This window comes from Leptinotarsa decemlineata, unplaced genomic scaffold (genome assembly GCF_025532065.1).
Source record: "Leptinotarsa decemlineata unplaced genomic scaffold, Ldec_3_MD MMD2_tig00026328_RagTag_RagTag, whole genome shotgun sequence".
In the NCBI taxonomy this organism is placed as follows: domain Eukaryota; kingdom Metazoa; phylum Arthropoda; class Insecta; order Coleoptera; family Chrysomelidae; genus Leptinotarsa; species Leptinotarsa decemlineata.
In genome coordinates, this window is record NW_027412688.1 from 8,538,465 (window position 1) to 8,565,382 (window position 26,918).

Below are 26,918 nucleotides of genomic sequence, written 5' to 3' on the forward strand. Positions count from 1 at the left end.
CCAGAGTTTCTGAAAGTATGTACATATCGTTTTTTTCTCTTCAAGAAACACATCTAAACTTACTAGAAAATATGGAAGTGATAACATGTTGACGATGAATTAACCATCCGGATTTATAGCCCAGGTCCCAGATGGCATCAACTCGTTTTTAATTAAATCACAATTGGAGCCAGGATAAAATTCATCTTAGAGATGTACATATCGTTTTTTTTTCTAGTTCAAAGAATTTGAAATGGCAATGAGCTGAGCGTCATCACCGATGTTCATAGGATAAATTGATGGATGTAGCCGTTGCTACGTGGTAGGAGATCATAATGAGAATAGAAATGAAAATTTCTAGTTCATTGTATTACTTTGAGAATGTCCATATAGGACGAAACTGCAGTAACGTTAGTTACATTTAAAAGTGGTAAAAAACATAGAAATTTTCATTTCTCTTTTCATAATGTCCATGGATCCTCTTCAAGAAACACATCTAAACCTACTAGAAAATATGGAGGAGATATGTTGACGATGAATTAAACATCTGGATTCATAACCCAAATGACATCAATTCATTTTTAATTAAATCACAACCGAAACCAGGATAAAATTCATCTTAGATCTTTAACAGTGGGTGGCAATATACCTACAGGGATGCGCAAAAGTCCGGAATAAAATTAATATCTTTTAAACCAGTATTTTAGGAAAAAACGCGTGTTCAGTTGATTTCACGTTGTACGCATTTTTTGGCAATAACATTGAATTTTTTTTCAACCCCTTAGCTGCAACCCTCCTCAACTTTTTTTTTTCAAATACAAACCTATGTCGTGTTTGGGCTCATTGAAAAACTCGTAAAAAATGGAATCTGACCATACCCTTTATTTTTTTTTACTCATGCGGTTACCACGAAATGAGAAAAACTCTTTTGAAACCAAAAAAGTTAGAAATACCTACTTAGTGCTATTTCCGGGTGAATTGACGTTGCGAAAAACAAATAAGTGGTGATGATGTACATTGCTCAAGAATTGCTAAGGATCACCTGTACCTACTTTCTAAAAGTTCACGAATTTCAAGAACAGACCAACCGGGCCAGGCACCACAACAAATTTCATTGATTTATGTGTAAAACTGATAACGTAATGTAGCATCAACATTCTGTGGATTTTATATTTTCACCAAAAACCTAAACATAAAATTAGTTCCATCCCAAGCAATTGTTGACCAGTGTACCTCAAAAAGAGTAAAAGGTTGTTGCCTTTTTTGTACCAAAATGAATGCCCTGATAAGAACTACTGTCTTGACTCAGTTTTAAAATTGTGGCATTTCTGGGTGAAATTGAAAATATGTATGTTTAGTTTATTAATTGGGTACCTTTAAAGTGTTCTTTTTTAATTTGCTAAACAAAAATGGTATTGTCAGAGAGGCAGCGTATCGAAGTCTTGATATTGTTGGGATGTGGGGATAGAATGCGGAGTCAAAGTGAGGTGTGTACTTTATTTAATGCAAAATATACGGAAAATCACATTTCCCAGGCTACTGTGATTAAGATCTTACACAAATTTGAAGAACATGGTACAGCGAAGGACTTGCCCAGAAGTGGCCGGCCACATGTTTTAGACGAAGATCAAAAATTGGACATTGCCGTATCTCTGCAGGAAGATCCACATTTGTCAACGGTTTCATTAGCCCAAAACAATTCTGCGTCTAGACGTACGATTGGGAGGTTTTTGAAAACAGAAAAATGCCACCCATATAAGGTATGTCTTGTCCAAGAGCTCTTGGAAGATGACTATGACATGCGTTTTCAATGGGTTTCCACTCAACATACTCTTTTCGGACGAAGCTACTTTTTATTTACATGGAGTAGTTAACAGGCATAACTATCGATTATGGAGTCAGGAAAACCCACACTGGATATGCGAAGCTCGTACGCAGCGTCCTCAGAAAGTAAATGTATGGGCAGGCATCATCAACAACAGAATATTAGGGCCATACTTTTTTGAGGGAAACCTTACAGCTGCATGATACTTAGACTTTTTACTCTTTGAATTCCTCCCTGCTTTAGCTGTTATGTTTCCCAATGAAACAGATCCAGATATCCCCAATGAAACACTTTGGTTCCAACAGGACGGCGCTCCCCCACATTTTGGTATTAATGTCAGAGAATATCTCGATGACATATTCGCAGGACGTTGGATTGGACGACGTGGTACAATTGAATGGCCGCCAAGATCCCCAGACTTAACGCCATTTGATTATTTTTATTGGGGATATATGAAAGACAAGGTTTATCAAAATAGGCCGGCTAATATTGAAGATCTAGAAAGCAGAATTAGAGTGGAATCACATAACATACTGAGGCCATTCGAAATTCCGTTGACGGGTTTTACCATCGCCTAGGAGCCTGCCAAGTAGAGGGTGGAGGCCAATTTCAGCATCTGTTCCGTTAATTCACCCGTAGATAGCACTAAGTTAGGTACTTGTAACTTTTCGAAAGAGTTTTTTCTCATTTCGTTGTAACCACAAAAAAATAAAGGGTATGGTAAGAATCCATTTTTTACGAGCTTTTCAATGAGCCCATACACGACATAGGTTTGTATTTGAAAAAAAAAGTTGGGAAGGGTTGCAGCTAAGTGGTTGAAAAAAAATTTCATTTTATTGCCAAAAAATGCGTACAACGTGAAATCAACTATCGTGTTTCAGCGTTTTTTTCCTAAAATACTGGTTAAAAAGATATTAATTTTATTCCGGACTTTTGCGCACCCCTGTATTATAAATATTAACATTGAGTGTATTAATCGATGATTCCTGTAGTTTCAGCCTGCGTGGTCTTGAGAGATTGGCACCGCTAGTGTTATGTTCATAAACCTGTGAATTGGTCAAATTGGTTCATTTTTGTGGTTATGAATTTCCAATAGAGACTGATAGATAAAGATACAGGGTACCGTCATTATGTTTAGTTTTTTGAAAAGAGGCCGGCAGGTATCTCTGAAACCAGCATTTGTAATTATTTTAATAGTATGCTGAAAGAAGAGTGTTCAAGTTGACAAAATTCTTCAATTGCCTTAGTGGAAATAGATATTTGGAAAGTTTCGAGCCTAATTCTTTGATGTGGTATGACCCATTCAGAGTATCGTCTAGGGCGATGCCTAGTAGTTTGACAGTTTCACCTTTTGCTATATTATTATTTGTAGAGAATGTGATAGTTTGAAGTTTTATCCTCATTTAGTTTCAAAAGGTTAGCATTGAACCATTTCTCAGCCTGATTTACCACAGCTTTCATTGTGGCGAGCAAGTTCTCACAGTTTTGGTTAGCACACAGGAGGGTTGTATCATCGGCATAGATTACGCATTTATATGGTAATAAGTGGAAGGAGAAGTCCTAAGACGGAGCTCTGTGGTACTCCAGATTCGATTGGCAAAAGATCCTAAGTTCTATTTTCACCAAGATCAACGCATTGTTTACGATGGTTCAATTAAGAACTAAAGAGGGAAAGTGCAACTCCTCTGATTCCGTACTCATTCAGTTTCATTAGTAGATTGTGGTGAGAAGGAAGTTGTCTAATTATAGTTCCAGCTATAGTGGTAAAAACGTATTGAATTCATGGAGTGTGATATCACCACAGGTGAGAGTTTCCAGCTATCTCTGACTTTATTATCTGAGTCACTAATGAATTTATCAAAAGCAGACCTTTTCGATTCCAAAATGGCAAAATATACATTGTTAACATATTTAAAAATTTGTCTATGATTAGGATCGTTAGTTACGTTCATGGAATGAACTGTGTCTCTCATTTTTCTCAAGTCATCGTTGAACCAGCTAACAAGGGTTCTGTTGGACTCACTGGGAAATAATTTATGGACTAGACTTACATATAGATTCAATAAAAAATCTACCATAATTTCAGAAGAACTATTGTCGTTAAATATGCTCCAATAACTGGTGACGAATCATGGGTATATAGTTATGACATCGGAATCAAAGTCCAATCGTCCCAATAAAGGAGCCCAGGAGAGCCAAGACCAAAACAAAGCATGCTAGGTTCGATCAAATGTCAAAGTTTTGTCCACTATTTTCATCGATTACTTTGGCGGAGTGCATCAGAAGTTCTTGTCACATGATCGTACGATCAAAAAGAAGTATCATCTTTATGTTATGCGCGGCTTACGAGAATCAACACGAAGAAAACATCCGGTATTTTGAAAAAACAATTCATAGCTTTTGCATCACAATAATGCAACTGCTCAATCGTCATTGCTTGTTCGTAATTTTTTGGTCAATAACAACACTGTGATCAGTTTTTGAAAAAAATGATTACTCTATGTTTTGATTTTGATTTGAAATACCTGAAAAAATCTGTAAAAAAGCTGTGAAAAATGACAATTATATTAAGCAGAAAAACTGAAATTACAATGAAATAAAATTCAAGCAACAACCAAAAAATCAAAAAGAGAATTAAACTATCAACACGAGATAACAAGAAATGAAAATTGAAAATCAAAAGATTTCAAACCAAGTTACTTCACGACGTTTCGATTGACTATCCACAATAGTTTTCGGGGGATAACGTGACTTTCCTCCGAGATCTGACTATTTATAGGTCAATCGAAACATCGTGGTTTGGAATCTTTTAATTTTCAATTTTCATTTATTGTTAATAATTTTTTAATTTTCATCTCGAGTCAATAGTTTTTTTTTGTTGTTGCTTGTATTTTATTTCATTGTGATTTCAGTTTTTTTGCTTAATATAATTGTTATTTTTCAGCTAATCTCTTTCTCAATCTTTTACAGATTCTTTCAGGAATTTCAAATCAATTCATATCATATTAGACAATGGAAGTCCGAACTAACGAAATGCACCAAGAAACATTACCAACTACCTTCAAACAAATGAAAAAAGTTATCGATCATACTAAGCTAGCTATTAAAATTTTTTTTATAAAAACAGGCAGCTCATATTCTATTTCGAAGACCAGGAAACACTAGTGTTGCTCAACACGAATTCGCAAGAAAATTTATTGCGAATCTCTACCCGAATAGACACCAGTTTTTGACTGAGAAACCAGTCTACTTCTTCTCACGAATATGCCAACTTGGTTGGTGAAACGCGCGTCGAGAAGAGTGTTGTAGTTCTGATGTTAGAGAACATCAAGAAACGTTGACTCTGAAAAAAGTCTCACAAATGTCACGAATTATTTCCAATGTATAAGCAGAGAGAAAGCGATCTGAAACTGTATTTAATGTCTAGTCAGATATGAGAAAAAATATTAGATAGGTTCTGGCGATTTTATGTTAGACTAGCAGAATCCACGATATGCAAAAAAATCAAAAGAAGGAGAAAATAGTCTGAAATTGACTTTCAACTCCTTTGATGTGACACTCAGCGGCGACTATTAATATCATTAGTAACTATCTAGTTGAAATATTAGTTCTGAAAACAAAATTGTTGACTTAAGAGCATTTTATTAGTACTCATTGTTATTCGTTTATACATTTTATCATTTTTGTTAGAGTATTATTATTTTATCTAATACATCTCAGTTGTAGTTTTCGAGTCTGAACCGTAGGCCATTGAACTTACCGGCTGGAAGTGGTAAGTTTTCTGGAGATTCCGGACGTCTGTAGAGTTCCGGTGAGAGGTTCCTCCGGACGGTGTTCAATTGTCGGTAGGTTCCATACATGTGGGATGGAACACCTGTAACAAAAGCCGACTGACTACGATATTTAACTTGTGTTACAATTATCAGTACCACTAATGTTGTCAAAGAAAAAATGATATGAATATGATATCAACAAAACGCGATATGTGGAATGGATCAATGAATATGACAGGTATAGAAACTTTCAGGGAAAGAGAGGTTTCGGCTTTCTACTTCTCCATCTTCATACAAAACCAAAAACTAATATTTCCTTAGAATATACCCCATACTGTCAGATAGCACTTCTGCAGAAGGAGAGTAAAAAAATAGTCTTGTGTAAGACTACAAAATAATTTTGAAGAACTCTAGAGAAGTGTCAACAACTATTGATAAAACAACTTTCGAATATAACTAAACAGAGTTAGACTTCAATAGTATAGAGGCCGTTTTTCTTAGCTAATCCCACAGTTGTTATCTCAGAAACGGTACTACTTACAAGCTCTGGTAAATTGGACACAATTTTCAATTTCGAAGAACTAAAATATTATCTTTTGAGATCGAGGAAATCAATGATTGTTTTTGAAATATTCGTCAAAAATTAGAATTGTCGAATTTCATTTTTGACTCGGCCTCCTCCATTCATTTCGAATTGTATTAAAAGGCAGTGAAACGTTCAATGCTGTTTAATACTTGTTATAATTATATATTGACCAATTTGCAATGCGACGTTCCTTTCATTATATTGTAATATATAGCTGAATTTGATATTAGGTGGTAACAATGAGAGAAAGTCGCATTGCAAATTGGTCTAATTCAGATTATAACAGATATGAAACAGTATTAGAAGAAGATCCTCTGCTTTATTTCATATAATTCAGAATGGAGGCGGTCGTGCCACAAAATGAAACTAGACAATTGATTTTTTTTGGCAAATATTTCAAAAATAACCATTTATACTCACGATCTGAGAAGAGATGATTCTAGTTCCCCAAAATAGGGAAGTTTTGTTAACCGACCTAGGTTAGGTTAGATCTAAAGTGAGTGGGTCTATTCGACTCTCCACTGCAACCCGCAAGGGTTTATTGTGGCTGACACCTATTCACACTCGGCCAAATAAACCCAGATTCTTAACGAAGCCGATTAGTTTGTAGGGTGAGTGGTATTTCAGGTCAGCTGTTAAGAATACGGCCCTGCCGAACTCTAAGAACCTGATTCGGTCCCCAGCGGGACAGGCACAAAGTATATGCTCTGCTGTTTCATCATTTTCCAAACAGAGGCGACACACACTGTCTTCCGACAGTCCAAGTCTCTGCATATGATGATTCAAATGACAGTGACCTGTAAGAAGGCATGATAGACATCGTAGTTCATCCCTACTGTAGTTCAACAACTGTTTGGTATCAAGCTTCGAAGGGTGAATAAACGCCTTGAAGTGAGCCAATCCTGGACATCCCAGAAGTCCATAAATCTTCTTGCCATCCAGGTGTTCAAAGTTTGTTTGGCAAAGCCTAAAGCGATGCCAATGACAGGTTCTGGTCCGATGAAGCTGCTTGCAGCACCCTCCTTTGCAAGGGAGTCAGCAGCTTCGTTGCCTTCCAGGCCAGTATGGCAAGGAATCCAGACCAGAGACAATCTGTTAACTCTTCCTATCAAAGAGAGTCGTTTTTGGCAATTTGCTACCAATTTAGACGTTGCCGACCTAACGGTAGGACCTACCTACCGTTTTCGATATAGCAATATTGGGATCAGATCTGAAATGGCCTGTATATACACTCGGTATAGTATAGTGTCTCTACTGAAAACAAAGGAAATTTCACAGAATTGTCATGAACTGGGAGGATCAAAATATTAATTTACATAATCTAACAGAAAATCAAGGAATGGAAAACAGAATACTCCGAACGTATCTGAACAAGGCGAAAGAAAATACCCAAAAACGGAGTTACATTGAAGGCAAAAAGTTTTCTGTCAATAACATGTCTTATACTATTGAAGAGGTGGGGTACGCAGAAAATTTACCCCAAAAAAATAATAGTGCTCGACCAACACCAAACTCTTATCAAGTGCTGGGAATGGAAAAATATTGAACAAGGTGTAATTTCGCAATCTGAAAACTAATATCGAAAAAGAGAAGTGAACAAAGAGACTGAAGAAGAAAAAAAAGCAATTCAAAGCACCCCAAAAACAGGTACATTGAAGATAATACCCAAACCGGGAGTACTACCATTAATTAAAGACCCAGACTAATAAATGAAGATGTACTGAAGATTAGAGTAACCTCCGAGGTTTCTCTCTTTCATTTTTCTATTCGGTTGTTTCGAAACTTTTGTCCGTTTCAATGTCATGTGTTTTTGCAGCTCCATATCTCAATAAATATTTTCCCAAAATTAAATATTCTGCTTCTTTCAAGCTCATTACTATATGATGTCGTTAAGCGATTTTCAGCAAATTTTTTTCAACGAATTTAAATGAACTGGAGCGCTGCCGAAACAGCCCAAAAAATCAACTAGGCATTTAATAATTATAGTGTTAATGAATGCACTCTTCGTCGTTGGTTTGCGAAATTTCGTACTGGATATAAATCACTATAACTTTCTGCAACCGAACCAAATCAACTAATTGTCGACAAAAAGTAAGTACATTATCCAATATTTTCAATCGCGATATAAAAGGAGATAGTTTTCCTTCATCATTCAAGAGAGCAATAATATTACCTCTCTTCGTGGAAATTGTGAAGAAATAACAAACTAATAGTCCTCTTATCAGAGAATAACTAAAAAATTAACAAAAAAGTAGCGTACGAAACAAATGAAAGAGTTCCAAATACATTCCAACTAAGCAGTGGCGTACAACAATTTGTTGCTATTAACAATATTGAAATAGTTAATTATCGGAAAGAACTCTATTAAATACATCCAAATTTAAAGAAATATACACCACTGTTTAGAGAATTTCAAGATCTTTCAAACGATGTGCGACTCGCCCCCTATTCCCTATTAAAATTCCAATGCTTGTTCACCCCTCTGCTCGGGGTTGAAATGACGACGCTGTAAATGGAGAAAAAAACTGCCCCCCTCCCAATAAAAATCGACCTGTCTGAGCGTTTTTTCGGATTTGCAAGATTAGTACCCAAAACCTTCATGTCAAGTTTTCGATGGCCCACCCTGTATATTTAACTGTTGTTTGTGTTCGAATCTAGAAAATATTTATGTATTTAATACTTTCTATCCTCTCTATATATTATACCAGTTTTTTCAATTGCAGTAATTAGCCAAATATCTCCAAAGAAACAGTCTTATATTTCAACGAATATCTGAAAAAATTTTAGTATTCCACCGGAAAATATTTTGTCTATCTGTGTAAAAAGTTTCCATAGGATTGAATGAAAATACAATTTTTTTAAATACTAAAATAGATATCAATAATTCATCATCTTCCGAGCAGCTCCTTAGTCGATAAAAATTAATCGCTTAGGAATGTCGTGTTTCTAAATTTCTATCGTCAAAGCCTTCCCATCGTTTTTGAGAACGTATGCGGTATGTGTAGGACGTGCTGATACATTTATAATATGGCTCTTCTAATCAGAAAAGCCTCTCGAGTGTCTTTATGTATAAACCACAGTCGTGTTGAATGAGATAGTTATGGAAATAGAAAAAGGCGAATAGGAAAACATTTGATGATTCCTACTAGTTTACGGACTATTTTCAAAATCTAAAGATATTATTTCCCCGGCGGATACGATGATTGACATTGAATTGTATCCGACAGATATTTATGCAATTAACCTCATAGATGACAGTCTTGCAGATGTTTCTCGTTAATAATAATGATAATACATTTATTTTCCCAAAGATGACAAAACATATAGGAATAGTCACTTATCATCTAAAGAATAAAAAATTCATCCAATGTATAAAAAGCATTGTCGAGTAAATTTGTTCTCAAGCGAGTTTGAAAAATAAAAATATTGGCACTCAAATATGCAAAATACTCATAATTGTTAAAATTTTTATTCTTTAAAAATCAGTCTACAGGATGCTTTGCTTGGGGTACCAAAAAGAATTTATAAAATTCGTTTTGTGCAATAAATACGTCTGATGCTCGAGTGGAAACACCCCAGAAACATATGCCATATCGCAATCGGGAGGCTACTTGTGCATAATATAATACGAATAATTTTTCACGTAACAAAATGTTCTTAAGATTTCTGAACATAAAACATAATGAGTTCAATTTTGAGATCAAGTTGGTATAATGTTCTTTCCAGTTTAAACCAGCGTCTATAGTAATTCCAAGAAATTCAATTGATAAAGTAGGCTCAATCAAGAATTCATCAGTTTTTATTGTTACAGTTTTCCATTGTTTTTGGTAGTTGTGGTAACGAATTATATTTGTTCACTGAGGATACACTACAAAAACACACTTTTGTCTATTTTCCACTATATTTCTTTATTGTTGACCGGTTTCGGCTATTATACCATTTTCAAAACTAACTGACTACATTTAAATCCGAGTAATTTATACCTATATTATTCTAGCATCTTTCTATTCTAGTCTTTCTGGGAGAAATTTTGATACAAGGTACCACGAACATGTCATTTCGGATAAAAAATCATTAATGTACGAACATCTTCAAAATTCGAAACATAAAATAGATAAAGATAATTTAAAGATCCTACATACATGCGAAAAAGGGGAAATGATGAATCTGTTGGAATCTATGGAAATAAACAGGTCAAAGAAAGATCCCAATTCTATTGTCCTCAACGAACAACTTGAATTAAACAATAGTCCTCTCCTGAACCTATAGTCCAGATCCCAAAACCTACATTATATTGAAAGCTTTGTTATGTTCATGGATCTTACAGGTATATGAAACGCAGGTACCGGATATCAGGTATATCAGATATATCAGGTATATCAAATCATTTATGCTAGAATAATATAGGTATAAATTACTCGGATTTAAATGTAATCAGTTAGTTTTGAAAATGGTATAATAGCCGAAACCGGTCAACAATAAAGAAATATAGTGGAAAATAGACAAAAGTGTGTTTTTGTAGTGTATCCTCAGTGAACATGAATTTCCACAAAATAAACAAGTCGTCAATCGAAGAAGTGAAATTATATTTGTCTTATTACTATTGAAATAGAGAGACTTCTGATCACACCATGAAATGGAGTTACCAACCGCAGTTGTACACTTTTGTTTCAAGGTATTTTCACATTTGTCCGATACATATATTGCTGTCATCTGCATACCTAATAAAGCTGGCAGAGTATTCAATATTATCCATTTCGTTCGTGTAGAAAAGAAATAAAATTGGCCCCAAAACAGAGCCTTGGGGAACGCCCATAGAGATATAGTCTATCAGTTGGACCACGTTGATATTAATTGGAAAGATTACCTACAGACCGGTTTCGTGAATCTACCCCTCATCAGTGCAGGAAAGATCCGACCTAAACAAAGTGTTCGTGCGTGCGTGCGTACGTGTATGTAGGCGCGCGCGCGTTTGTTACTATCCAATTCATTGGATTGGAGAATTGTGAGAAGCATGTTGGAAACGATATTCAGATCCAGCGACATCATGATTTTGGTGTGCGGTAACCATCTTCCACGATCGAGCATGAAGACTATGGAGCGTTACTTCCATCGGACTTCACAGTGCAGATATGGAGAGTCCTGCAGGTATCGATACACGCCAACGACGACATTTCGGGGCGAAACGTCTTTAAGAAGGGGGCAATGCAACGTATCTGAAGCCGCTCCTGACCGATACGACAGCCGAACCAACACATGACATCACCGCGAAAAAATGCAACCGCCGGTAAAACTCAAGTCGAGTACTGAATCGAGTACAGATTTCTAGAAAGGACCGTTACATTATATAAGCCCGGCTTCCCGACCCAAGAGGGCAGTTCAGAAAGTGAATCGAGCGGTTAAACAAAGAATTCAAATAATGGAAATGAATTAGGCGTTAGTTGCTAAGTGTTGCTAAGTGCTAGTTTGTGATTAGTAAAATATTGTTGGAAATAAATCTGTTTAAGACAGTTTATTCTTCAATTTGTTTCACTACTAAAAACACGTTTCTCACAGTAACACAAGAATAATGTCTTCGAGAAACACTTTTACCAAAACGCAACACGTATTTCGCTATACAATAGTTTCATCAGGCGTAGACTATAGTGAGTATAAATAAGTCTGAAGAAGCTGTTGTATAGCGAAATCTCACAAAGAAGTATTTCTTGAATACGTTATGGATTTTCATAAAATATCGTCCGAATCCATCACATATATAAAAATAGTGTCTTATATTTTTGTTCTGGTATAGGAAAAGTATTTCCAATAGATTGGAATAGAATACTTTCATTTGAAAGACTGTGATGAAATGATTTACAATATTATTAAATAGAAGACTGGTGCAGAAGTTTATCCCAGGGGTCTTGGATATTTTAAATTTAACTACATCCTTTCTGAAAATATTCCTCGGCCATCCTGTTTTCAATTTTGAGCATTTTCCTGGTCATAAATAATTTATATTTAGTTATTTTCTGGGAAACTGAAAACACCGATATATTATAAAATAATTTACCAGGCCAACTGTTTATGAAATGATGTTGCAACACATTACATTTGTATGAGATTTGGAGACTCTAATTTCGTCGTTAAATTTAAAATGTTTGCAACAGAATAATACCTGGACAGATCCTAATTAACTTATTTACGATTTTGTTCATTGACATTTTCATAACGTATCTAAATTTTTTTTGGCCTTTTTTGGGTATTTGGGTAATTATATACGCAGTTATTCCTTTGCTGATTATTTTTATTTTTCAACTTCTTCAGTCTGTTACTATTTTGCCACTATCCACATTTTTGATCAAGACGGGTAGCCAAGTACGATTTATTCCTAAGAAGCTGTTAGTTCTTGTTAATTGTCCATTTTTGATGTAATCTCGATGGTCATTCTCACGCACTTTTAATGGTCTCGAAGTTTCACCAATATAACTTTCACCACAAGAACAAGGTATCTCATACGGGTAAATGCAATTTTTGATTTTTCTTCTGTTTTGCTGGGTTTTGTATGTGTGAGTATAGATCTCAGTGTATTCTTTGTTTTGTAAGGAGTTCTAACATTATATCTATTTTCAATTCGGATAGTCTTGGAATGTAAGGTATTACGTCGTTATAGTTTTCATATTTTTCAGATTTTGGAAGGTGAAAATATCCAGAAGAAGTCGATAAGAAACTGATTTTTCTCCACCATAAATGACTTTCGTTGAAAATCTAATTTTTGTTCTGTTCTAAAATAATATTATGAAGCGAAAGTTTTGATTTCTTGTAAGTTTATTTGTCATGGATGAACTTAAATAGTACAAAACTTTTTTTCATCTCCTGAAGACGCAAACTTGGTTATTGCATTTCTGGTAAATGTAAAAATTGCTTGCATTGAATTCTCGAATTCCAGCGAGATTTTTTCACAAACTGGTTCAAAACTTGCTCTGATGAGATACAACATGAATAAATTGCCTCGACACCACCATTATATAGCAGGAAAAAAGTGGCAATGTGGAAGTGTAATTTATTTTCGAATCCTTCTAAAAATAAAGCCAGAAAATGATGAAGAACGATTTTCCGAAATTTCTGTTTTCTTCCTTATATCTCCGGATATACTCGGAATTTTAGAACTTTTTCAACGGTAGGTATATTGTTAGTCAGGTAAATGCGCCACCAACCATCGAACAGAGACAGTCGTCGCTACTGCAGCTGTCACAGAATTTGTGAAAAATTAGCTTTGCAGGAGCCAAGTTGGCCTGCAAAAGGCTCAACTGTTCCGAAGTGATAACAATAATTTACCATCAAAAGACTGAAACATCGCATGTATCATAATCTACAGAATATTAGAAGTTAACGCAACAAACAAACTACCATTTTGTTATGAAAGGTTGAACAGGAAGCTCTGGCGAATAAATTAGATGAATTAGAATAAATCCAAGAGTCTGCTTCATCTTTCGAAAACACCAACTCGTTTGGTAGAACTCGCTTCGAGAAAAGTGTTGCAGTTTTGGACTTTGGGAACAAGGCCATTTCAAATTTTTCAAATGAGTTTCGACGTTGGCTAATTTGAAAACTGATTCACTTCTTAAAAATTCAATTGACCGATTCTAATACTATAGAGTAAGTGGGAAAAATCGATTTCTCATATTTACTCTTGCCTGATGATAAAGTTAAACGCAGATGTGAAGTAACTTCTGTTGCGAAATGTATTCTATCGTAAGATGGAAAATTTACTGCCAAAAATTACTGACTAACACCAAATTGTTGGCAAAACATGTGGAGATAAAAATATCTGAAATAGCTCTTATTCATATGTTGTTTCGTAATTCATTTTTAGAGTCGGGGACAGTGAGTAAGAGAATTAATTTTCATCGGAATAGAATATAGATGAAAAATAATATTCTATTGAAAACAATTTTTCTACACCGGAACTGAAGTGATGTTTTTCGACGGGCGTTTAGTTAACCAAGATGGTATTATCAGCAGAATACTAGAATATCAGATTCATTCTGACGTTTTAGTATTCTGCTAGAACGCCAGAATGAATCTACTTCTGAAGATGCTTCAGTTTTATCCTACATAAAGAGGATAACCCCATAAGACCGGTAGTTTCGTATATGAATAGTCCGGTAAGAGAACTAGGAATACGTCTTAAAAAGTTGTTCAAAAATATTACCAATTTCGTCCCACCTTACAGCATTAAAAATTCACTGACTTCAGTGGAAAATATTAGGAACCAAATCACGCCACATAATTCAATTTTAGTTTCATTCATTGTAAAGAGTATGTTCTCCAACATACCGTACAACGAATGTAAGCCCCTCATTTTAGATATATTAGATCAAGCCAAAGTAGACCATATCACTTCCTTTGAAATTTCAACAGCTTTCGATCTGTGCCTAAATCAGAGTTACCTACAGTGCAACAACAAATTTTATAAACAGGATTCAGGTTTACCAATGGGCTCACCCCTTAGTTGACTTTTAGCAGACATATTTATGAACAGCTTGGAGACCACTATAGTAAATTCCGACCTGGGTAAAAACATCATTTTTGGTACAGATATGTAGACGATATTCTTGCCTGTTTCAGAGGTACTACACGACAGCTGAACCAATTTATGACATTCATGAATAATGTCAATAGCAACATTCAGTTCACACTCGAAACAGAAATAGAGGAACAAATAAATTTCTCAAACCTGACAATTAGAAATAATCAGAATAAATTTGAGTTAAATGTTTTCAGGAAACCTATCTATACAGACATTACCATCCCAAGTGATCCTTTCCATCCAGATCGTCATAAATTAGCACCCTACAATTCAATGTTGCACAGAGCATTCTGACTACTTTTGTCTGTTAACAATCTAGATAGGGAAATTGAAATAATTACACAGATAGGCCATAATGATGGTTTCAACACAGATACAAACCAGAAGTTGGTTAGAAAACAAAGCCGTAAAGTCACTTACAGATTAGTATACCCCCAGATCAAACAATCAGAAATCAAGAAATGGCCACTCTAACATACTTTGACAAAAAAACAGAGATAATTGCAGGTTTCTTCAGAAAAAACAATGTAGAAATGGCATTCAGACCACATGCCAGGTTATCTGATTTCCTTCTCAATGCCAAAGATAAATCGAACAAGTTGGGGAAATCTGGAGTCGATAAGCTTAAGTGTCTGGAGTGTAATAGTGTTTTCAAACCATTCCTTGGCATGCATCCACAAGTTTTCGAATCTAAAAGATGCGGAAATTTTGCACTGTGCAAGGAAGGGTTGCACACTCGAGCATTTGGAATTATTTGGAAATTCATAAGCATAAACATTGCGAATGCAACCTGTTGAATGATCAAATCGATCTAGTTTACTCAATGGTTTTCAAATTAGCATATTCACATTGTCACAAGTAAACAAAATTCAGGTACTCAATGAAGCTAAACACCTCTGTTATTACCCACGGTGGTACTTATGATGCACTGTTTGGAACTTCTTTGAAGATGATCACTTGGTGATCGAAACACGTATCGAGGTGTTAAAAATAACGATTTGGTATTGGGACTTACGGTGGTGTTATAACGGGTGATTTTTTAAGAGCTTGAGAACTTTTTTAAAAAAAAAACGCATAAAATTTGCAAAATCTTATCGGTTCTTTATTTGAAACGTTAGATTGGTCCATGACATTTACTTTTTGAAAATAATTTCATTTAAATGTTGACCGCGGCTGCATCTTAGGTGGTCCATTCGGAAAGTCCAATTTTGGGCAACTTTTTCGAGCATTTCGGCCGAAATAGCCCGAATTTCTTCGGAAATGTTGTCTTCCAAAGCTGGAATAGTTGCTGGCTTATTTCTGTAGACTTTAGACTTGACGTAGCCCCACAAAAAATAGTCTAAAGGCGTCAAATCGCATGATCTTGGTGGCCAACTTACCGGTCCATTTCTTGAGATGAATTGTTCTCCGAAGTTTTCCCTCAAAATGGCCATAGAATCGCGAGCTGTGTGGCATGTAGCGCCATCTTGTTGAAACCACATGTCAACCAAGTTCAGTTCTTCCATTTTTGACAACAAAAAGTTTGTTAGCATCGAACGATAGCGATCGCCATTCACCGTAACGTTGCGTCCAACAGCATCTTTGAAAAAATACGGTCCAATGATTCCACCAGCGTACAAACCACACCAGACAGTGCATTTTTCAGGATGCATGGGCAGTTCTTGAACGGCTTCTGGTTGCTCTTCACTCCAAATGCGGCAATTTTGCTTATTTACGTAGCCATTCAAACAGAAATGAGCCTCATCGCTGAATAAAATTTGTCGATAAAAAAGCGGATTTTCTGCCAACTTTTCTAGGGCCCATTCACTGAAAATTCGACGTTGTGGCAGATCATTCGGCTTCAGTTCTTGCAGGAGCTGTATTTTATACGGTTTTACACCAAGATCTTTGCGTAAAATCTTCCATGTGGTCGAATAACACAAACCCAATTGCTGCGAACGGCGACGAATCGACATTTCACGGTCTTCAGCAACACTCTCAGAAACAGACGCAATATTCTCTTCTGTACGCACTGTACGCATTCGTGTGGTTGGTTCAATGTCCAATAAAGTAAACTGAGTGCGAAACTTGGTCACAATCGCTTTAATTGTTTGCTCACTTGGTCGATTATGTAGACCATAAATCGGGCGTAAAGCGCGAAACACATTTCGAACCGAACACTGATTTTGGTAATAAAATTCAATGATTTGCAAGCGTTGCTCGTTAGTAAGTCTATTCATGATGAAATGTCAAAGCATACTGAGCATCTTTCTCTTTGCACCATGTCTGAAATCCCGCGTGATCTGTCAAATACTAATGCATGAAAATCCTAACCTCAAAAAAATCACCCGTTATAAGGGCTAATGTGATCAATCATTTTTAGTTTGATTGAATGAATGATTTTTAGTTTAGTGTGAAAATGTTCTTATAGGACGAAACTGCAGTAATGTTAGTTACGAATAAAAATGGTAAAAAACAGAAAGTTTCAATTCTCTTTTCTTCATTACGATTTTCTACCACGTCCACCAGTTTAATGATTTGAAAGTATTTCCCGAATTGAAATTTCAGTAGTGTAGCATCATTGTTTATGAATATATCCATTGTTTATGAATACTATGGAGTGTTCAGGCTTTATACATCTGAAAATTGAAAGAACATTCTGAAAAATGACATTCAATTGAAAAAGATATGGGATATAAGCTGAAACTACCCAAATTCAATAATGTAGTTCCTTGAAAATAGAATGATATATCTTCAGTATTCAACAATGGGTTTGTTTCATGCTATGGAATATCATACTGGTTTGCAGACTGATCGAGTTAGGGGTATATTATACTCATCAAGCTTAATCGGCCCCAAGATCTCTTTATATTTGCAAAAAAAACAATTCGAAAATCAAGAATTTGAATTGGCCGCGTGCCTGTTGACCAATAAAATTGATCGTGTCTAGAGCGGAGTTGCCAAGTGTATTGGTTTTAATATCCAATCACAGATCTGATGATCTAATTAGACAGACGCCATTTATGTTGTTATTGTTGTCAACTGTTACAGTTATCCAATCAAAAACGTTTTTTTTTTGTAAAAGGTAGATCTCGGCTGTTGCCTATTTTGCTGCATATTCCATGTCATTAGTTTACTTTTCATAAAATATTTTTTCGGGTTATTTTTGGATTGAGTTTTACCATTACTACCACCAAAATGGTTATACCTAGTTGTTAAAACAGATCATTCATAACCAGACAAAAAGTTTTTCAGTGTTCCAAAAAACGAAACTCTAAGAGATCTATGGTTTTATTCAGTTGGCCGAGCTAAAATAAAAATGAAATAAAAACTTCCCATCCTTGGATAAAAGACAAAGTCTGAAACGAATTTTATATAAATAAAAGGGACCTACCGTTTCAATTTTTCATTCTTCATTTCGGTACCATAGTATTGCAAATTTTTCAACTAAATTCATCGATCATTTCAAAATCGACTCTTGGTAAGTTGTCGTAGTCAGCTTTAACAAAACTAGTTATGTGTGGAAACCATCGACATTAGAAAGAGCTCAGTGTCTCATTGTCAGCGCTGGCTGACAGGATGAATTTCTTATTTTTGGTGGGTGGCATGAAGGCATAATAATTTTATTAGGGTTCATGAGCATTCGAAAACCATTTGAAAATACAGCTCGTTAAATTCTATTCAGAATCATATTTAGACATTACTTGTACTATATCAGTTATCAAGGCAAATATTATTGTCCATTTTTATGCTTAATTCGTGGATTCAAGCGATCTTATGATTATATATCTATTCGTTTGCTGACTTTATTCTTGAAAAAAATGAATGGATAATTATAGAAAATTTCAATCGATCGTTCATTTTCTCAGGTGTCTCAGGTTCCCAAAGGATAAAATAATGAGAAAAAAAATTGGTGAAAGTATTGAAAAGAAAGAACTACAATCCTTCAACTCTTTCAAGACTTTATAGAAATCGTTTAAAAAGTGACTATAAATGAAAGCGGAACGAAAATATTGAATTTGATCACACAGTTTTTTATTTCAACTTCAAGTATTCTCCACAGAAACTATTATCTGGCGTTAATACTTTTGCTGAAAGTATGAAACAAAATGAATGAATATTTTTGCAAAAAATCCTATTCATTTCACTTCATTAAATTTTATCAGATGATTAATGGTATTACCTCAGAAGCTTTTGTTGGATTAGTTCGAGTACAATGAATTGGCCTCATTCAATCTTCCTCTCAAGTTTTGGAAAATTCAACAGATTACCCAAACGAGCCCATAACGCTTGAATTTAGAAGCAATTTTAGAAAGAGGTATGTATGTAGGAATTGTTTTTTGTATAATAAATTGCAGTTTTACAGATTGAGGATTGTAGAATAAATTGAATATTTGAAATGATTCTTTAATCCAGTTTGCTATATTTTTTGATTTTCATAACTGTATATTATTATACAATACATAAAATCCTAGTTTAGGTAAATACTTTGTGATCTTTCGGCTCTGTGTACTGATTTTAGATATATAACTTATTTCCAAACATGAGTTTTCGTGTACATTTCATTCCATGTGGAGAATTTTTCATTAATTGAAACGTTAACGGGTTCATATACACTTCCATAATCAAATTGATAATTATAGGCTTCCCTAATTTCACGATTTGGCAATGTTGATTATTTATGTTGTTCCTATTGGTCAATCGAACAAGAAGCGGGAATAGACCCGTGACGTCACCGGCCTACCACATTCGATTTTTAATAATTAATTACAGGAAAACTACGGTACTTAGAGAGCTGAAACAAAGTGCACTGTTTTTCAATTTGAAATTTCTATCAAGTGAACTATAAACCAAAAATGATGAAACAAGCCCATTGTATATGTTTACTCAAACATGTTTTACTTGGAGAATATATTGAACAAAGTTTTAATTCAACTTCAAAATAAATTGCGACAAAGACCTTCAGATAATCCCGTATTTCATCACAAGTACTCACGCGTCATGGTTCTATTAATTTTATCAATATCTCTTTCATTTTTTCAACTCAAATTGTAACAACGTTCGAAAAATATATTCTTTGAATCATAAATCCACACCCACGTCAACACCCACATGAAAACGTCGGGCAAATGGATTTTTCTCGGATATTCCATGAAGCTCCAAATCTATTTTTGAATCAACTCGCGTACCAAAAATCTATTTTGTCCCAACTCATTCGATCCACTGCTGTTTAGACTAAGATTTGTCATTCTCTTGAGTTGAGGTGCAAAACAAATCTTGCATTAAAATTAACATTGGCAAACATGTGACTGTTTTACTCGATTGATATTTTCAGGTTCACATGGAAAGGAAAAATCCTGAGAGACATATACTTTCCCAAGGCTTTTGATCGGTACAAATATAATTTGCTGGTTGAGAATATGAATTTTGTTGATTTTCTGGCCAATAGAACTCAATCAGTAACAACTAATTTCTTGAGAAAAAAGCTTTTTGATTTCCACTTCTCTATCTTCGCACAAAAAATTGCTGAAAACTTTCCAAGGATGAAAGGCAGAGCATCCTCACTACTTTTGTCTGCTAACAATTTAGATAGGGAAATTGAAATAATTACAGAGATAGGCCATAATAACGCAGATTCAATCCAGAAAAAGAACAACTAATAATTTTTTGGGAAAAACCTTCTTGATTTACACTTCTCTATCTTCATACAAACAATTGCTGAAAACTTCCCAAATTTCAAATGAACTCTTTAGAGTTCAGATGAAAAAGTGGAATCCAAAAGGCTTTCAACCCAAAAACTAATCTACCCTAAAATATAGCCCTTTCAATTCATCAATTTCTTATTTATCATATCTTTCATTTAAACTTATGGTATCTCCAAGATTTCCAGTTCTCTTCAATTGAAGATTGCATTTAGCGATTAAGGATTTGTATTTGGTAGATTCTTCTTGATTTGATCAGAACTTGTTAGTGAATGAGAAGTGATAACAACAAGTTTATGTATCAATAAAATATTTTTTTCACAGATCCAGCTTGTTGTGAGAATACTTCCGTAGTCATCAATGAGTTATTTGTTCAGGTAGTGAAGACATGCAAGAAATATTAATAATGTGTTTATTGAATATACCAATGAGATAGAAATTCATTAGTTTGGACTTCCATTGTCTAATATTATATAAAATGATTTGAAATTCCCAAAATAACCAATACAAATCAAAAATAAAAAGAAATAAGTGAAAATAACAATTATTTTAAGCAAAAAACCCTGAAATGAAATTACAGTGAAATAAAATACCAGTAAGAAAAATAGAACAATCAGACAAAAAATAAAAAACCAAAAAGCCAAGTTACTTCAGGACTTTTAGATTGTTAGTATCCACAATCGAAACGTCGTGAAGTGACTTGGCTTGGAATTTTTTAATTTTATTTTGGTTTCTTATTTTTTGTTCAATTGTTCTATTGTTTTTACTTGTATTTTATTTCACTTTCATTTCATTTCAAGGTGTTTTTGCTTTTGCCAAGATTGAAGGCACGTGCTTGAAGATCCGCCAAGACAGAATACCCACAACAGAAAGTGGGGAAAGTTAGTGAGGAAACAATGCCCAAATGCATACCGAAAACAGGACGACTATGAGGTCGCCAACGTCATCAACATGAGTTTCTGCCTGCTCAAGGATATAGAGGAATCCTTGTTGGCGCCATTGCGCCAACATCTGTGCCCACTTTGGAGATAATTACTGCAGTGGAATCCACCAGTTCCGTTATTGACCTGACCGAGGCAAAAGAATCCAAATGAAAAATCAGAGAATAGCTGGATCAAGAACCAGTTCCAACATCGGCAATGAGGAACGTAGAGCTCTGAACGACCTACATAGAGACAACACCATCAAGATCCTACCTGCAGATAAAGGAAACGCTACTGTGGTGATGGATACTATTCTCTACGAACAGAAGATCGAAGAGGTTCTTCAGATGGGACAATATACGAAGATCATAAGGGACCCTACTGCATCAATTGAAAGGAAGTTGTTCCAGACTGTAAAAAAACACCAAGTCTATTTTTCGGAAAGGGACTACTTAAAATCCACAAGAAGGATGTTCCGCTCAGACCGATCATCAACTCCAGAGATTCGGCTACTCAAAATTTGTTACAATATATATATATATATATATATATATATATATATATATATATATATATATATATATATATATATATATATGAAATCATGAATATCAAAAGATAAATAGATAAGTACTTTCTGATCATTCCCATATTGATTTCAATTTAAGAGCCATCGGTAGACAGCTGTTTCAGCCTATTGGGCATCGTCAGTACCGAGCAGGCGGTCCTGACGATGGTTCACAAATAATATATATATATATATATATATATATATATATATATATATATATATATATATATATATATATATATATATATATATATATATATATATATATTGAATATCAACTCACGTACACGTTTACTTCGGTTCCTATGAAAAGTGCGATATTTCTCTATCCATTGACGTGAAAAGTTCGATTTTTAGCTGAAAAGTAGTGCAGAAAGTGACCCTTTGCCACGTGAATACTGACTGAATCGTAGTTATCTTGCATTTTGCGACTTTTGAAAACGTTTGTTTCGCTCTCATCAGTTTGTGCAAGTTTTGTGAACTCAGACTATAGTACAGTTAAAAGCAGTAAAATCCAACTGAATCTATGGTAGGTGCACTTTGCTGAACAAATATATCCAGAAGAAGATGGGCGAAGAAAAAAATGACATTAATCTTAGACAGCTGCTAGATGAAATTGTAAAAAGTAAGAATATAGTAAAACAAACAATTGAAGAGAGTGAAATACGTACGAAGCTAAAAATTGAAGCCAGTGAAACACGTATACTTATGAAAATAGAGTCCATGAGCAAAACCATCAACTTATTGGAAAAAGAAAACAAAGAACTGAAAATTAAACTCGAAACTCTAGAAAGAAACAAAAAAGTGAACAACTTTGTAGTATTCGGCCTCAACAAACCTCCGAAAGAGAGATCTCTTCAATTCGTTTGTGAAGAAATAAAACATCTTCTAGACATCGACCTGAAAGAAGCAGATGTAAATAACTTCTACTCACTCGGACACTCAGACGACAGTCCCCTTAAAATAGAACTGATCTCTTACTTGAAGAAGAAACTTATATTCCAAAACTGCTATAAACTAAAAGGCACCCAAGTATATTTTGTAAACGATCAAACAGAAACTCAAAGAAGAGAGAATAAAATACTTCGAGAACAACTAAAAAGAGCAAAAGTACATTCATCAAACTGCTACATCAAAGGAAGTAAACTAGTAGTTGACAATAAAGAATACACCGTGGAGGAATTACAATCATTCGAAGAATACATTGAGGTCAAACCAAATAGTGCTCCAGCCACCCCCAACATTGAAAATAAAAATCTCATTCTCGAAAATTCAGAAGAATCAAACACACAAGCACGATACAGGAATACAGGATACAGTAATAAAGGAGAAGAGGAACCACCTACTTCTCAAACAAACAAACAGAGAAAACAAATAGAAGCTTTGGACACGCCACTAAAGAAATCGAGAGGATATTCTACGAATCCTACTGTTTTCAAGAATAAGCTCAGAAATAAGTCGACTACGTCACACAAATAAATATTCTGGGACGATTCACAAAACTTAAAAATAGGTATCTAAGTTCGCCCCTGCTCTGAAATTTGTAACAGAAATCAACCGTACTAACCAAATATTTTATCTTCACAATATCAGTAAGTTAGTTTTTAAATGAATGTTTTTATCTTATTTTATTTATACCATGATTGTTTGTTTCTGTCCTTTTTATTGATTTGAATTAACAAACTATAAACTGAATATGGATCCATTTATAAGAGACTATAACCACAACTTGATAGATACACAAATTATAACAAACTCAAAAGATTTTAAAACAATTTCCCCTACGAAATTTAAGATTCTCCACACCAATATTAGAAGTATCCGCAAAAATATGGATGAGTTGTCAGTATTCCTTGATGAGTTAGAAACTCAAATCGATATTATAATACTGTCAGAAACGTATGCGGTGTATGATCTTCAACTAATCGAAATGACGGGATATCATGCTTTATATAATGAAAGCATGCTGAACAAGAATGATGGAGTGATCGCTTATATAAGAAAAGACCTAGAATTTTCATATAATATTAAGAATATTGGAGAGCAAAAGGCACTCGAACTAAAAACACGAATAGATAACCAACAAACAATAATAACGAGTATTTACAGATCCCCAAACACCTGCCCAAATAAATTCAATGCCGAGCTATTGAATTACTTGAATACTTCTGAGAAAAATGATATACACATTATAACGGGAGACTTGAATATTGATCTGTTAGCTGACAATAATTATGTAGAAGAATATAAAAACATATTGCATGTTCATGGTTTTCTCTCATATATTAACAAAGTCACTCGTCCGGAGAGCAAAACTTGCATTGACCACTTCTTTGTGAAAAGCATAAATGCTGAAATAGAGTCGTTTATATTTGAGGCAAATATAACAGATCATCACCCAATTGCTTTAACTATTTCGAAACTAAATCACAGCTCTGATTCTTGTTCTGAAAAAAGGCAATTCAAAAAATATATCAAGTACGATAGTCTGAGACTTCAATTGCAAAAAGAACACTGGACGGATATGTACAACGAAGAAGATCCAAACATCATAACAGAAAAATTCATCAACAAAATGAAGCAAATTATAGGAAAAAATACGCGATTAGTCAAGATGAAAAACGCTAACTCAGTAAACAAAAAGAAATGGGTAACATCTGCAATATACGAATCTATCAGAAAAAAAAATAAAATGTACAAAGATTTGATCAAAAACCCCGAAAATCAATCTCTGAGGAAAAAATACCATTTGTACAGAAATAAAATAAATAAATTAACAAAATTAGCAAAGAAAGAGTACTCTAAAAAGGTCATAAGTGCAAATAGCAACAACTCGAATGGGCTTTGGAAGTGTGTGAATGAAATTTGCAATAAATCCAAGACGGAGACACAAATAAAAAAAATTAAATTAGATAATGGTAACGTAATAGAAAACATAAAACATATTGCAGATGAATTCAACCAACACTACACTACACTGGGCAAAACATACGCAGAAAAAATAATCATTCCACATAATTTCAATGAATCAGGAGAGAGATTGCGAAACACCATGTATCTCTATGACACAGACGAAGATGAAGTCCTTAAAATGATCATTGAACTAAAACCGAAGAAATCACCGGGTCCTGACGATATACGTTCTGAGACTCTGAAAGAGATATCCATTGAAATAAAGAAACCACTCACATACCTTATAAATAGATGTTTTCATACGAAATGTTTCCCAAAACTGCTGAAGATTGGAACTATAAAACCATTATTCAAGAGTGGAGATAAGCTGAAAATAGTTAATTATAGACCTGTCTCATTAATTTCCAACTTGGCTAAAATAATGGAAAAATTAATTAAAGTAAGAATAGTGAATTTTTTGAGTAATCACAAGGTCCTTTCATGCTCACAGTATGGTTTAAGACAAGGTAATTCTACGGAAGATGCAATTCACAATTTAACATCAAGAATATATGAGGCTATCGATGAAAAAAAACCGGCCCTAGGCATTTTTGTTGATTTGTCGAAAGCATTCGATACTGTCTGTCATAAAAAGTTGCTCAGAAAATTGGAAAATTACGGGATGAGAGGAAAAATATACAAATTATTGGAAGACTATTTATCAAACCGAGAGCAGAGTGTGAGCATAGGTGGTATTATGAGTAGTTCAATGACTGTCACATACGGTGTACCCCAAGGAACGGTACTAGGTCCTCTCCTATTCATTATATACATGAACAGTATTTTTAGTGTGAACACAGAGGGTAGTATCATAAGTTTCGCTGATGACACCGCTATCTTCTACCAGTCGGACTCGTGGACTAATTTAAAAATGATGGTCGAAACCGATTTTGCCAAATATGATGAATGGTTTAGATATAACAAGCTCACTCTCAACCTAAAAAAAACCAAATACCTACCATTCACTTCTCAATCATCATACTTACCTGACATGGGGCCATTAAAATTCGGAAAAAATTGCGAAATTCCAGAAGACACCTCGATAAAATACTTGGGTGTTATTATTGACAGGCATATGAGATGGGATCTCCAAATTCAAAACTTAGTTAGAAAACTAAGAGGGTTTTTGTATAGATTCAAGTATTTGAAAGATTTTTTAGACATAAAACACCTAAAAATAGTATATTATGCTCTGGTTCATTCAATATTGTCTTATGGAATCATAGGATGGGGAGGTGTGAGTGATTATCACCTTAACAATTTAAATGTTATCCAAAAGTTGATACTGAAAATAATTTATGGAAAAAAAGCCACATACTCGAGTGACAACATATTCAAAGAGTCTCAAGTACTGGATGTTAGGCAGATTTTCTGTTTCAATATCTTAATTAATGTACAAAAACAAAAAATTTCAACTGAATCTGTCGAGCACAAATATGATATGAGGAGGAGACAAAATAAACTACCCAGATCGAAAAAAACAATAGGCCAACGATGTGCAAACTATCTTGGACCTCGACTTCACAACATGGTACCTGAAACAATCAAAAAAATATATTCTCCTACTTCATATAAAAATAAAATAAAACTTTGGATTGTGCTCAGTGAAAGAAAACTCTTCCATGATGCGGTGAATCAAAAATTACAAAAATACTGAACTTGGAAAACAAAAAATTACAAGACACTACCCCTATTGCGATTATGAAAATACACCCAACTATGACAACATACCCAACTATGACAACATACCCAACTATGACAATACCCCCGACTATGATAATACACCCTACTATGATAATACACCCTACTATGTCAACACCAAATATGGTTCATATCTCAATAATATATACGTGACGTGACGTGATGTACACATCAATAAAATTGTATGATTTGTACTATGATTTGTATTATTAAATTAACATTATTGTGGGATGATAATAACTCTCATATTCAAATATTTGTCGATTTACTAGCTGTAATAATACGAAAAATTAAACGTTCTCTTTTTAACGTTTCGAATACATCGGTAAAAATAAAAATTTCCCATTGATTAAAA

The 26,918-nt window shown here is 34.4% G+C and overlaps 2 protein-coding genes across 2 annotated transcripts in view; one reads left to right on the forward strand and one right to left on the reverse strand.

The window, feature by feature from the left end:
• Positions 1 to 26,918, reverse strand: part of LOC111506365 (uncharacterized) — a 440,916-nt gene that overhangs the window by 135,906 nt on the left and 278,092 nt on the right. Inside the window, 1 exon segment of the mRNA XM_074182237.1 lies at positions 5,565 to 5,678. Within this exon segment, the coding sequence (XP_074038338.1) occupies positions 5,565 to 5,678 (114 nt within the window).
• Positions 1 to 26,918, forward strand: part of LOC111506367 (adult-specific cuticular protein ACP-22-like) — a 300,869-nt gene that overhangs the window by 74,800 nt on the left and 199,151 nt on the right. The gene's annotated exons all lie outside the window — the stretch shown is intronic.